The sequence below is a fragment of the Neophocaena asiaeorientalis genome, unplaced genomic scaffold (genome assembly GCF_003031525.2).
Source record: "Neophocaena asiaeorientalis asiaeorientalis breed wild unplaced genomic scaffold, Neophocaena_asiaeorientalis_V1.1 scaffold177, whole genome shotgun sequence".
Taxonomy (NCBI): Eukaryota; Metazoa; Chordata; class Mammalia; order Artiodactyla; family Phocoenidae; genus Neophocaena; species Neophocaena asiaeorientalis.
In genome coordinates this window covers 20,920,610-20,934,414 of record NW_020172779.1, presented here as the reverse complement: position 1 = coordinate 20,934,414, position 13,805 = coordinate 20,920,610, and the positions used below count along the sequence as shown (strand labels likewise).

At 42.8% G+C, this 13,805-nt stretch overlaps 1 protein-coding gene across 4 annotated transcripts in view; it reads left to right on the top strand.

Moving 5' to 3' along the window:
• The window catches only part of PTK2 (protein tyrosine kinase 2), a 225,270-nt gene that overhangs the window by 44,045 nt on the left and 167,420 nt on the right, over window positions 1-13,805 (top strand). For 3 of the 4 annotated variants that reach the window (XM_024741050.1, XM_024741051.1, XM_024741048.1), the window contains exon 2: window positions 8,569-8,795. In XM_024741050.1, the coding sequence (XP_024596818.1) occupies window positions 8,601-8,795 (195 nt within the window). In that variant the 5' untranslated portion in view covers window positions 8,569-8,600. Of the gene's footprint in view, window positions 1-8,568; window positions 8,796-13,805 lie in introns of those variants that run through there. The other variant, XM_024741052.1, reaches the window with a different exon arrangement.

The window sequence follows — 13,805 nt, the reverse complement described above, 5'->3', positions numbered from 1 at the left end:
GAAGATGGACTGCTTCACTGAGCTTTAGGATTTTAGGGGCAGAGAATGTCGTTAGGCTGAACTTGATGGGCTCCTTGGTGTTAGATATACAGTGTACCTGGACTGAAAGAGTTTTTCAGAGCTTCAGTCTCACTCAGTCACAATCCAACCTGGAATATAGAGTATCTTTCATCTTAGATTTTTATACCTGCCTAACGGAGCTAGTACCACCCACCTCTAACAGTCGTGGTGAAAATGAAATGAAATGAGATAATGTATGTTTGTGCTTTGCATTAGAGCCACTAAGTAAGTGATAATTTAGATTATTTGTAATGAATGTTGGTAGCGGCTGGACTTTTGATCTTAAAGCTGGGGTCCCTGTATGAGTTTTAGGGGAAGATGAACTTGCAATCATATACAAACATTTGTGCTTATTAGTGTCTTTGCATTTTCTGGAGGACATGTCCATGTTTTTCAATAGATTCTTAAAGACATCTGTCAACAGTATGCATACACGTGCCTGTGTATGTCCATATATCATAAATGCAGTTAAGAGCTCCTTTCATAGAAGATGATAAATTGATAGTAATTTCATATTTGCAGGCATCACACATTTTACTTGTTTTGCAGAATAGCACGTGCATGTACAATTAAAAGAGCGGCAGAGGCAGAAATGCAAAAATCAAGAACAGTTGGCATTTATAAAATGTGCCTGTGTGAATTGCTTCTTTGCTGGATTGGTAACTGGCTCAGGCAATTAATTTTAGCCAGTGCGCTCTGGCATTGCGTGTTGCTTTTGGTTGATCAGTTGTTGGATAAGAGTCTTAAAGATGTATAACTGAAGTATAGCATCCATACTGTAAAGTGCACAAATCATACGTAGCCTGCTGCAGTTTTTACTGCCACCTTCCGTACCAGTGTTTAGAATGTTACCAGCTCCCAGCAGCCTCCCTCCTGGCCCCTTGTAGTCAGTATCCCTGAAAAAGAAACCAGAGTTGGTTTCTATCACCATGACTCGGTTTTGCTTGTTTTTGAATTTTGTGTGTTGTTTTGCCTATCATAACATCTGTGAGATTCATTCGCGTTGTTGCATGTAGTACTTGCTCATCGTTTTTCATTGCTATATGGCTTTCCATTTAAGAATACACCACAGTTTATTTTATTGATGGCTATGTGGGTTTTCCCGGTTTTGAACTATTATGAATAATGCTGCCATGAATATTGCATGTGTCTTTTGGTGAAGATGTGCGTGTGTTTCTCTTCGGCATATACTTAAGAGTAGAATGGCTGGTAATACTGTATATATCTTTTCACCTGTAGTAGAAACAGTTTCCCAGAATGCCTGTATCACATCACACCCCCGCCAGCAGTTGTATCAAAGCTCTAGGTTGTTCTACGTCATTGCCAACAGTTAGCATTGTTGGTTTTTAAAAATTTGGAGCCATGGAAAAATGTACTTAAAAAAAAAAAATCAATTTTAAAAATAGAGGAAATTTACCATTTTGGAGTATACCATTCAGTGGTTTTAAGTTTACAGTTGACCTTGAACAACACTGATTTGAACTACGCAGGTCCACTTACACGCGAAATTTTTCAGTAAATATATTGGAAAAAGTTTTTGGAGATTTGTGACAATTTGAAAAAATTCACAAATGAATTCTGTAGCCTAGAAATATTGAAAAAATTAAGAAAAAGGTATGTCACAAATGCATAAAATATATGTAGATGTACATGTAACATACAAAATATGTGTTAATTGTTTATGTTATCGGTAAGGCTTCTAGTCAGCAGTGGGCTATTATCAGTTAAGTTTTAGGGGAGTCAGAAGTTACACATGCATATTCAAGTATGCAGGGGGTTGGTGCTCCAATCCCCGCATTGTTCAGTGGGCAACTGTGTGCACCAGTTTGTGCAACCATCACTCTTCAACTCCATCTCAGTTAAAAGTACTAGTTCCTCAGCAGAGTGATTCAGAGTTTGGTTACCACGTATATGAACTATGAGTAAATGCATAAAGTACAAACCCATTTTACAAATGACTACATAAATAACAGGTGTGAATTATAATCCGTGACCAGTCATGTCACTTCTCTCAAAGTCTGTTGGTGACTGGTCAGTGCACATCTGTTGTTCAGTTTATACACAGACAGCAGAGTGTGTAGTTGTGTTGCCTCTTTGTTTGCCAGTGATAAATCCATGTGACATTTTACAAAAATAGCTAATCAAAGGAGGAAATTGGCCAAGGAGGATGAAGTATAGAATTGAAACAAAAAGTGAAAAACACTGGAAGTAAAACTGGGTGTAAGTGAAGATTTGAAAATATTGACGGTAACATGGTAACTGTGTAACAAAATGAGCCGAGAGGTAGGTGTGCATGGAGCTGTGGTGTGAACCAGCAACTGTGATCTCATCATTCAGCCAGTGGACCAAGGAGTGATTTCAACTTTTAAAGCCTATAGACAGACTTTGGACAGGCTGTTAATGCTACAGTTGGAGATAGAGCAAATGAAAAAATTCAGGCATCCTGGCAGGAAGTAACAGAGTGATAGGTGTGCAGTATGGCAGAAACTTTTACTACACTGTGGAAATAACTTTGCAAGATTCTAATTGAACGTAAGCGGAGTTACAGAAAAAGTAGCCGACTCTAGGAATGTTGACTTTGCTGTTGAGCCAGACGTGCTAGACGTGCAGCCAAAAGAACTTAGTAAAGGTGGCTCCTTGACGTAATGAAGAAAATAGTCGTGACAAGAAAAAGATGTCACCGAAGAAGTGACATGGCAAAAAAGTTCGCGTTAGAGGAACTTTCAGAGGTATTTCATGACACTGAAAATACAGAGGATAAAATGTAAAAGGAAGGTGACCCAAACTTAGGAAGGAATGTGACATTTTGTCAAGGCATTGAAAAGATGCTCACTCTGTATCTTTAGTTTAACAATGAGAAGAAGAAGGCAACACTGTTCAGATGGCTTTTGGTGGTCACTTGATGTCCCACACTCCCACTCAAAGCGAGAACCACCTCTGCTCACGTTAGTTGAATATATGCTCTGTCAGTTGTCTATTGATGAAAACAAGTCATCCCAACACTTAGTGGCTTCAGATGACACGAGTTATTCGTAGTGCTCAGATGTGCAGTCTGGGCAGGGCTCGACAGGGACAGCTCATCTCTTTCTGTGCGGTGTTGGCCAAGGCAGCACGACTGGAAGCCAGTGGGTCTACTCAGGTGGCTCTGCCCCAGGGCTCGGAAGTTGACGCTGCCCGTCAGCTGGAAGCTTAGCTCAGGCTGCGGTTCTTGGAGCTCAGATCTTCTTGGGTTGCTTGAACTTCTGTACAGCATGGTGGTCAGTCAGGTTTGTGAGTGAGCATCCCAAGAGAGCCAGGGGAACCTAGGTTCCTTTCTTTCTTTTTTTGGTGTTGCCTTTTAGGACTTAGCTTAGGATGTATCTTAGCCTAGTCTGAAGCCCACCCGGATTCAAGGGGAAGGAAGGTAGACTCCGCCTCTTGAAAGGAGTATCAAAGTCACACTGGAAGAAGAGAATTGGGAGAGGGGGAGTTTGGAAAATATAAACAGCCACACATTGCTATTATAATATTAAACATTTAAGTGATTTAATGTTGGCTTCTCTGTCTAGTAAAATCACTATAGGACATTTAGGATATTCAGGTTAGATATTTTATGAGAAAATAAACCCAAATCTTGTGTAAAAGAACAAAATTAAGGAGAAGAAAACTTTCACACTAGTCTAGTTTGTTTAAGGATTTACTTTAGGGTCATTATCAGATTCTTAAAAATTCTTCAAACCTGTTGATGTCTTAATTTTTTAAAAACTGCAGCTGTATCAATTTGCATTCTTTGTTTCTACTCTCATATTCCGGCAAGCATCTCAAGTTTTATTAAAGGGCCGGCTTATTTCAAGCGTAATGAGGTTACTGTCCTGGTGGGATCTTAGTATGTACAGTGAATATAAACTAGGCAGCTCTGGAGTAAGATGATTGTGGTGATCCTTGTACTTTTCTCCCTCTTCGGTATGTGCTGTTTTATGGAACATTTATATCGGACTGTGGGCTGAGCCTTGGGCTCAGTGCCAAGGTTGTCAGTACCTGTTTCCTCACACCTGCCTTGGGACTGCCCTACTTGTCCCAAGAAAAGAAGTTAGGCACTGAAGTTAGTATGTGAATGAAAGGGAGACCTGAAGCTGGAAGGTCAGCGGCCACCACTGACAGGCCATCTGCTTTCCCATTTCCCATTCCAGTGCACTGGCCTCTTGCTGTACCAGGCAGCCTGAGCCTGGACTCGGCCAACTGTGGCCAGCAGACTGGGGTTGGTGCTGGAACCGTTAACAGTGTAGGACAAAGTAAGGGTAGGATATGGTGTAAGCATCTAAAAACCTCTATAGCAACTTAACAGTAATTTATGTTCACTGACTCTGATGATAGAAGTTTCGTGCTTGGCTTTTGTATGCTTTTATTTTGAAATTTCATTTTTCTGGAAATTCCTCTTTATTGTATTTTACAAAAGTGTTGGTCTGTGACAGGTCTGTGGTCCTTTACCACAGATAGCTGGGAGAGTAGGGGTCTAAACCACGTAAATAAGCCAACTTTAAAAATCTTTTCATTTCCATGTCTTTGATAGTTTTTTGAAAAAGATATTCTGTAGTATGCATAAGTAGCCGATGCCTATGACTTGTTAATCTTGAAAAGTTCTAAAAAATACAACTGGCCACAGATTACAGAGGGCTACAATTACAAAATCTATAAAAGCCTACCTCTCTGGTAAAGGAGGGGGAAGGGCTTTTGTCACTTAGAGACACAGAGAGTTGGCAGCCCCAATGGTACAGCTTTAGCCATGGGTCAAAAACAAATAGAGAACCACACGAACAACAGAGAATTCTGTTAATTGTTTGGAAACAGAATAGTCAGTGTAGCAGAGAGCAACGCTTGGGACTTTTCATTCCGTAGTGGACACCATCCCACAAACTGACTAATCCACGGTTTTGTGACCCAGATGCCAGGCTCTCAGAATCTGCAAGCCCATCATAAAGACTGACTTGGAACGCCACCACCAGGGGAGTGGGTGGTGGTTAACTGACACACACGGAACTGTCCAGAAGGGTCAAGGAAGGCTCGCTGGTGGAGATGTTGCCAGTTTGAGAATTTATAGCACAGATCGGATTTTGACACATTCTGTTTTAGGAAAACTGCTTCGCTCTGGTGACATTACAGCAATGGTTTATCTTTTAAAGAATGTTTAGGCCTACTTTTTGAAGGTTTATGAAGGATTTTGCCATTGATGCTTAGCCACAGAGGTATATCCAGATTGTGTGTTGTTTCTGGTTTAGCTCCTCCCTTGACACACTCACTATTATGTGTTCTGCTGACCCTTGAGCAGCGTGGGCCCCAGGGTGCCAGCCCTCCGTGCAGTCGACAATCTGCGTATAACTTGTGGTCAGCCCCCTGTGTAACGGTTCCCCTGTATCTGCGGTTCCGCTGCTGGGGATTCAGCCAGCCAGGTATTGTGTGGTACTGTAGTGTTTATTTACTGTTGAAAAAATATGTGCACATAAGTGGACCTGGGCAGTTCAAACGGGTGTTGTTAAAGGGTCAACTGTAGTGATTTTCCGTCACTTCATCACTAGTATATCATTTCTTCTGACCACTCCGGAGGAGTGGTGTTTCTTTTCAGGAAGCAATTGATAATATATTTATTCATCCTTATCATCTCATTTGAAGAGCGAAAGAGATAACTAAGATATCAGAAGTACAGCTGATTTTGTTATGATCCAGCAACCTTGCTAAATTCATTTATTAATTCCATTAGTTTATCTATAGATTCTTACAAATTTTCTTTATACATAGTCGTGTAGTAACGATGGTTTTATTCTTTCCTTCATACCCTGTGTTTTTACCTCCCTTTTTTGCCTGTGGAACCTGGCTAAGACTTCTGGAACACTGTCAAGTTAGGGATGGTGATGCTGGGCATTCTTGACTTAGCCCAGTCTTGGGGGGCGGGACGGGGGGGGGGAGGGATTTTTTTCCAGCAGTATTAATTTAAGTTTAATGTAGACACTTTCATTAGATTAAGGAAGTATTTTCCTATTTCTGTCTTGCTGAGAGTTTTTATTATGAGTGAGTGTTTGGTAAACTTTATCAGTTGCTTTTTCTGCATATATTAAGATAACTCTGGTTCTCCTTTCTGAAAATATGGTGAATTACATTGATTGCTTTTTTAAAATTAAGACTTTATTTTTCCTAAAGCAGTTCTAAGTTCAGAGCAAAATTTAGGGGAAGGTACAGAGGTTTCCCACGTGCCTCCTGCTCTGGTACATGCACAGCCTCCCCATTGTCAGCATCCCCACCAGAGCGGAACATGTGTTACAGTTGATGAGCCTGTAATGACACATCGTGATCACCCAAAGTCCGTCATTCCCATGGCGGTTCACTCTTGGCATTGTACATTCTGTGGGTTTGGACAAACGTATAAGGACTCATATCCATCATTATAGTGACATACGGAGTATTTTCAGCACCCTAGAAACCCTTTGAGGGTTTGAGTTCCTTGTTTGGCTAATAAGTTACTTGAAATACATTGCTTAATTTCCAGACAGTTGGGAATTTGCTAGTTACCTTTTTTTGTTTTTTTTTTTCTGCGGTACGCGGGCCTCTCACTGCCGTGGCCTCTCCCGTTGCGGAGCTCAGGCTCCGGACGCGCAGGCTCAGCGGCCATGGCTCACGGGCCCAGCCGCTCTGTGGCATGTGGGATCTTCCCGGACCGGGACACGAACCCGTGTCCCCTGCATCGGCAGGCAGACTCTCAACCACTGCGCCACCAGGGAAGCCCCGCTAGTTACCTTTTTGTTGGTGTCCACCTTAATGCTAGACACAACACAGAGCATATATACTCTCAGGAATTTTAGTCCTTTGATATTTATTGGATCTTGTGCTTTCACCTAGCACGTGGTCAATTTTAGTAACTATTTCACCTGCAAAGATGAGTTGCTGTTGGGTGTAGTATGTTATATGTCAGTTAGATCGTTTATTCATCATGCTGTTCAGATCATCTGTATGCTGCCGAAAGGTAGGAAGGTGTATATAATCAGCTCTGCCCCTTGTCCCCTCTGTGTGTCTTCAACTTCCCTCTGCTTTCGGAGGTGCCCACTGGGCTTGGTTTCAGGACTGGTGGCTGTCGTCAAAGGACAAATAGCACCGTGTGTGTGTGTGTGTGTGTGTGTGTGTGTGTGTGTGTGTGTGTGTGTGTTAGTGCCTTTTCCTTAGCTCTTCAGGGTCTTGAATGCCCAGAATTGGCAAACACCCTTTAAGGAAAGGCGGCTGTTGAGGACCTATTCCTTCTCCAACTCTGTCGCCTCCTGCTGTCTTGGGCTCCACACATCTGGGTTGTTTTCTAATCCGGCTTCTCTGAGTTTTCTCAGTGGGAGTTGTGGTCTTGCCCGAGCTATTCCCTCACATTCAAATGGACATCCTCCTATCACACTTTATTTATTTATTTTAAATAAATTTATTCGTCTATTTATTTTTGGCTGTGTTGGGTCTTTGTTGCTGCACGTGGGCTTTCTCTGATTGCGGCAAGCGGGGCTACTCTTCATTGCAGTGCACGGGCTTCTCCTTGCGGTGGCTTCTCTTGTTGTGGAGCATGGGCTCTAGGCGCGCGGGCTTCAGTAGTTGTGGCTCGCAGGCTCAGTAGTTGTGGCTTGTGGGCTCTAGAGCACAGGCTCAGTAGTTGCGGCGCATGGGCCTAGTTGCTCCGCGGCATGTGGGATTTTCCTGGACGAAGGCTCGAACCTGTGTCCCCTGTATTGGCAGGTAGATTCTTAACCACAGAGCCACCAGGGGAGTCCCCTATCACACTTTGAAAAACTTAGTCATATGTGCTTTTTGGTTTTGTTTTGTTTTCAGTTGTGACTGAATTTTCAGTGTATGAAGAAAGAACTTGTATTTCACATAAAAGTTTTCAAAAGTAGGCAGCAAAATTAACATATTTGGCTCTCCAGTGAGATTTTCTCACAAATTTAAAGGCTGTGATTTAAAAGGAGGGTGGTGTTAAGTTATGTTCATTTTTTTTTTTTTTTTTTTTTTTTGCGCGGTACGCGGGCCTCTCACTGTTGTGGCCTCTCCCATTGCGGAGCACAGGCTCTGGACGCGCAGGCCCAGCGGCCATGGCCCACGGGCCTAGCCGCTCCGTGGCATGTGGGATCTTCCCGGACTGGGGCACGAACCCGCGTCCCCTGCATCGGCAGGCAGACTCTCAACCACTGCGCCACCAGGGAAGCCCCAACACAGTGACTTTTGATGGAGCTGAGATAGGGTTCCTGGCCTTTTAATAGTTTGTTTAACCGATATTTATTATTCTACTGTGAATCAGGTACTGCTCTGGGTCTGGGGTTGGCAGGGGGTGGGGGATGGAATACAGTGATTATCTTGGTAGATTAGGTCCCAGTTCTCTTCAGGCTCAACTTCTGCATGTAACAAAATAGGGAGAGAATAAAGAGCAGTGTTGTTATGTCAGTATCAGCAAAACACATTTTAATCAGTAGATTTCAAATATTGTACACTGAAAATTTTTTTTTCCTTTTACAGAATATGACAGATACCTAGCATCTAGCAAAATAATGGCAGCTGCTTACCTTGACCCAAACTTGAATCACACACCGAATTCAAGTACCAAGACTCACCTGGGTACCGGTGCGGAACGTTCCCCTGGGGCCATGGAGCGAGTGTTGAAGGTCTTTCATTATTTTGAAAGCAACAGTGAGCCAACCACTTGGGCCAGTATTATCAGGCATGGAGACGCTACTGACGTCAGGGTAAGTACATTTTCCTAGGACACATCCTCAGTGTATATGTAGGTTAAATGATAATGGCACGTACCAAAAAAAGGCAGAGTAATAATTTTTATTCCCATATTTCAGAGATGTTAATTTTTCTCTGTAGTATTTATTGAGTTAATATGTGACGGACCAGAGTTTTAATTTACGTAAAATTTCTTAGAAAAATAGTAACTGCGTCATATTCATATAATGCCATTGACTTGTTTTTCTCTCCTGTTTTTAAAAAAATTCTTTGAAGTATACAAGGAAACAAAGGAATTAAAATAGCCTCTAATACTGTTGAAATAAATTATTTTCTAGAAAGTGTAGTTTTGAAGGTATTTGCATGACTCCAGGTAGGATAGATTCTTAAAAAAAATATATGTGTATCTTCTATATACCAGACACTTGGCAAGGTTCTGGGGATATTAAAGGTCCTGGTCATACAGCTTCAGTCTGTTGTGGGCGAGATGCCCATGGCCTTAATTGCAGTGCGGTGCAGGCAGTGCTTCCCGGGGTGTTGCAGATGACGAGGGCCGACAGGGGTGTCACTGCGTGTGACTGTGAGAGGTGGCTGGACACACGTTCCTCTGGGTGCTGATGAGAGTGGGCGGTAAAGAATTGTGGGGGGAGCACAGTGTAAGCAGAGGTTGCTGAGAGTGAGGAGTGAGCACCGTGATCTCAGAAAACTGAGTTCAAAATGTGAATTTTCAGGATGTTTACTTTGATCAAGTGTTGAAGAAACCCCTCCTCCTTCCTGCTCTTTCACTTAGTCCCTATTCATCTTTAAGGAGGACAAGTGTCCAGCGAGCAGGACCATCAGATGTATCTCCCCTGCTTTCAGTAATAAAGAAGCAAAGTAATTTGTACTCTTTGACTTACATGCCTTAACTGTTTTTAAGTACAGTAAAGCGATTGGTAGAATTTAGATTTAAGGCTACATATTACATATGCGTTATATATAATATTCTGTTACCTCTTGGGATACTGTAATACTGCCTATTCAAACAGACTAATTATTAAAAGGAGAATCATTCACTCAGGATTGAAACATGTGTTAGTATCTATTCATGTGCTGTACTTAAAATATAGTAGTCTCTTTTTACAAGCTTTCCATGAAGCTTGCTGGCTTTTTCTAGTTTTTCTATAGTTCTGTGTTATGTTTAACCTTATAAACACAGTCACTGGAGGGAAACCTTGTAAAGGTAACGTTTATGGGAAGGCTGTTAGGGTATGTTCTGGTTTTTATAAATTTCGGATACAATGAGAGAGGAAATTCTTTAAACCATCGCATCGGCCTCAATAAACTTCAGAGCATTTGTGCAGGAGGGGAGCCTTTCAAAGATTATGAATTTGACAAGACATTAGCAAATGTTCAGAATTTATTATATCAGAAATTCACCTGGGAAGGACTCCGTGACAGATGTGCCATGGTTTTAGTATCACAGATGCTGCACATGAGAGGAATCATACCATGAAGAGAACCAGTGATCACTGACACGTGTCCGCCTGTAGCCAATGTTAAAATCTTACCAGACATCAGAACACTCATATTGTGAAGAAAAATTTAAACCAGATACAAATACATAAGTTATGAGAACATATTTGTTAAACGTTTATGAAGATCAACACGAGCAAATCTGTGTGGCCAAAGAGCAAGTTGTTTTATTTCACAGTAATTGATAAATGTCTAGAATTTAGCAAGTCTTAGCAGCTGATGATTGAGTTTTCAGCATGAGGCAGAGAAACCTCTATTGGCATTGCTTGAACCCAGCCCTCTCCTGGAGGAGCATGAAATCAACGTAGTGCTGGGTCACTGTGATGGCAGGTGGGTATTATTCATAACCCACTTCCTTCTACTGCTGTAACATTTGAAAATGCAGTATTTTCATGTAAGGTAATTAGTGGATGGATCTAAAAATCAACCATTTTCTGAAAGGAGGTAGCTTATTTTTATCCAGAGTTGATGAATAATTAGATTGAGTCTCAGACTCTGTTGCTGCACTGCCCGATGTGGTAGCCGTGAGCAGCTGCTGAATACTTGAATGTAGCTAGTCTGAATTGACGTTTTGTAAGTGTAAAAAGACAACTGGATTTCAGAGATTTAGTATGAAAAAGAATGTAAAATCTCATCAGTAATTTGTTATAATTTTGTTTTTGGCATGCTAGGTTAAAGAAAATACATCATTAAAATTGAATTCACCTGTTTCTTTTTACACTTTTTTAAAGTGACCGCCAGAAATTTTAAAACAACATATGTAGCTTGCATTATATTTCTGCTGGACAGCTGTGCTCTATAGAAAGTAATTATCTGAGAGACTGCTTGACTCAGAAGAACCAAACCTTTGGAGGAGTTGAAAGGTTTATTTTCACCAGGAAAAATCTGGATTCTTGTTATAATTCACTACAGAGGTTTTATTTCTCATGCTTTAATAGATTTCACTCCTATTACATATTTGTGCTAATTATACATTAATTGTATAGAGGATGCTGAAAGGATTCACAGAACTCCACTGGGAATAGGTAGAGTATATACAGCAGCAGTAGGAACACGGTACTCATTGAAGGGCTTTGGACACCTCAGGCATAGGCCTCGTGGCCTTGGGTGCTCCCAGCCATCACCGGCCACGTGTGCAGCACCCAGGTGTGAGGAGGGCTAAGGCCTCCTTGTGGTGGGATCTGTGAGATGGGCACAGAGGCACGTTCCATCTCCGTAGCCAGCCTTGCCCTGTGTAACTGCCCAAGTGCCACCAAAATCAGGTGCAAGTTGGAAATCCAGTTATAATTACTAAACAGTGGTGCGGGCTAGTTGTGTCCTGCCCCAAATAATCAGTAGCCCATGGTCGCAAACCTCACTTATCTTGGCCATAGCTGAGTGTCAGTATCATGCTTCAGGCAGCTCTGGAGATAAGTGTGGGGTCAGTGCAGAAGAGCCAAGATTAACCCGTGGTGGACAATACTGAATAAGACTTGTCATCTAGAAACATTGTAGTGACACTTCAGAATAATAGGGGTATAGAGAAGATCCAGATTCTACCAGAGAAGTCTCCTACTCAGGGAAAAGAACATTTACATCAGACTTGAATCTGCGATGCCGGGTGCAGGATAACATTGGAGCAGTGTCCTCAGAGGCTCTGGGGAACAGCTTGTACCTCTGGAGTCTATACCAAGTACGTTATCAATCATAGAAACATGGAGTGAAGGTATCTGTAGAGAAGTAAGGAGGTAGGAAGTTCATACCATAGGCTCTCTTTGAAAACACAGCTGGATGACATCACAGAGCATGAAGAAGTGTGGACCCAGAGGGAAGCACTGTAGTGGGGTGGAGAGGCTGGCTCCCCCGCTGGCCTCGAACGTCTTCAGAGGCTCTTAAAGCCGTGGCCGTGGTTTCATCCCACGCTCTTGCCTAGTCCACAACTGTACCCCGTTCTGACTTGTTTCATTTTCAGTTTAAGACCTAATGCCGCCCAGCTGCATCTGTCCCTCTCTTCTCTGTCTTTGCCTTTCTTTCTCCAAAAGAACCATCAGTGCTTCAGAGGAAGGGTCTCCCCTTCTTTTAGTTAAGTAGGGCCCTTGGCATCATCTTTTACTCCTTTTGCTTATACCGTGCATCCAATGCATTAGCTAATCCTGTCCACGTTGTCCTCAGAGTGTACCTGGAATCCCCCACCGCCTAGGACCTCAACTGCACACCTTTCTCGGAGCCACGTGGTCTCCTAACTGACATCACAACCCAGCAGCCAGAACGGTCCTGTTAACATGAGAGCCAGAGCACATCACTCCTCCACTCGGAACCTTCCAATGCCTTCCTCTCTATTTGGAGTGAATATTCAAGTCCTTCAGGAGCCCCTAGCCCATTCCTCTCCCCGTCTTGCCCTGTGACCTTCCATCTTACCGGTCACCCACTTTTACGTTCTGCTTCCTGGACCTGTTTCTCTAACATGCTGGTCTTCTAATCAGTAATTTGCTCAAAACCCCCAGTAGCTCCCCATTTCTCTCAGAGAAAAGCCACACTCATTCCCCCAGTGGCCCACAAGGACCTACAGGACCTGGCTCCTTGTTACCCATCCTGAGCTTCCAGCAAACAGCACACCCTTGCTGATGCCTTTGTTTTAGCCCAGTGATACCCATTTCAGACTTGTGATCTACACAACTGGCAAGTCACACATTTGTGTTGTTCTGAGCCCCTAAGTTTGTGGTCATTTGTTACAGTAGCAATGAGAAACTAAGAGTGACTGTAGATTGTTGAGACAAAAGTGCATGCTATGTCTTGAGGACTGTTAGGTGGGCCCCTCGTCTGCTGCTGAACCAAGAGCAGGAGATGGTGCCCTGGCTGTCGGAGAGCAGGACTGGATTTCCGCATCTTGTTTTGGTAACTGAATGATGCTAGGCTCCTACCTCTCCAGGTGCGATCAGAGAAGAATGGTGAGAACCCATTGATTCCTAAATGTAAAGAGTATCTGAAAGAGAGCACACTGAGAAGAAGAACCCCTGGACAGGATAAAAGACAAGTCAATTCTTAAGAGGGAGTGAAGAGATGAACAATGTTAAGAACAGTACGTGTGACCTCAGATACCTCCTCTTGTGATAAATGGAGAAATGTTGCAAACTGCCTGTGAGGAGATAGCTAACAATATGAAATGTCCATTATCATCTTGTCCCGTGCCTTACCTTCCGCACAGATGACTTACTCTCCCGCATGCATTCATTATCACGTCCTCTTCCTGCTCAGCTCTAAGACTTGTCAGGGTCACGATCGCATCTCATCGTCATTGGGTCGCTAGCACCAGGCATGCAGCGGGCCTTTAGGTGGCTGCTGAGCAGTTGAGGGGTGCACATTCACGAGTGAACGGACGTGAAGGACGCGGCCGTACGAGTGCTCTCCACCCGGGAGAAGGTCACTTCTGTTCAAAGCGCTGTCTAAAAGATAAGTGGCCAGGTTGAACCAAGCAAAGTCATAACAAGAACTTTCAGAAACAAACACAATTACAGCCTCATCTCACTAGT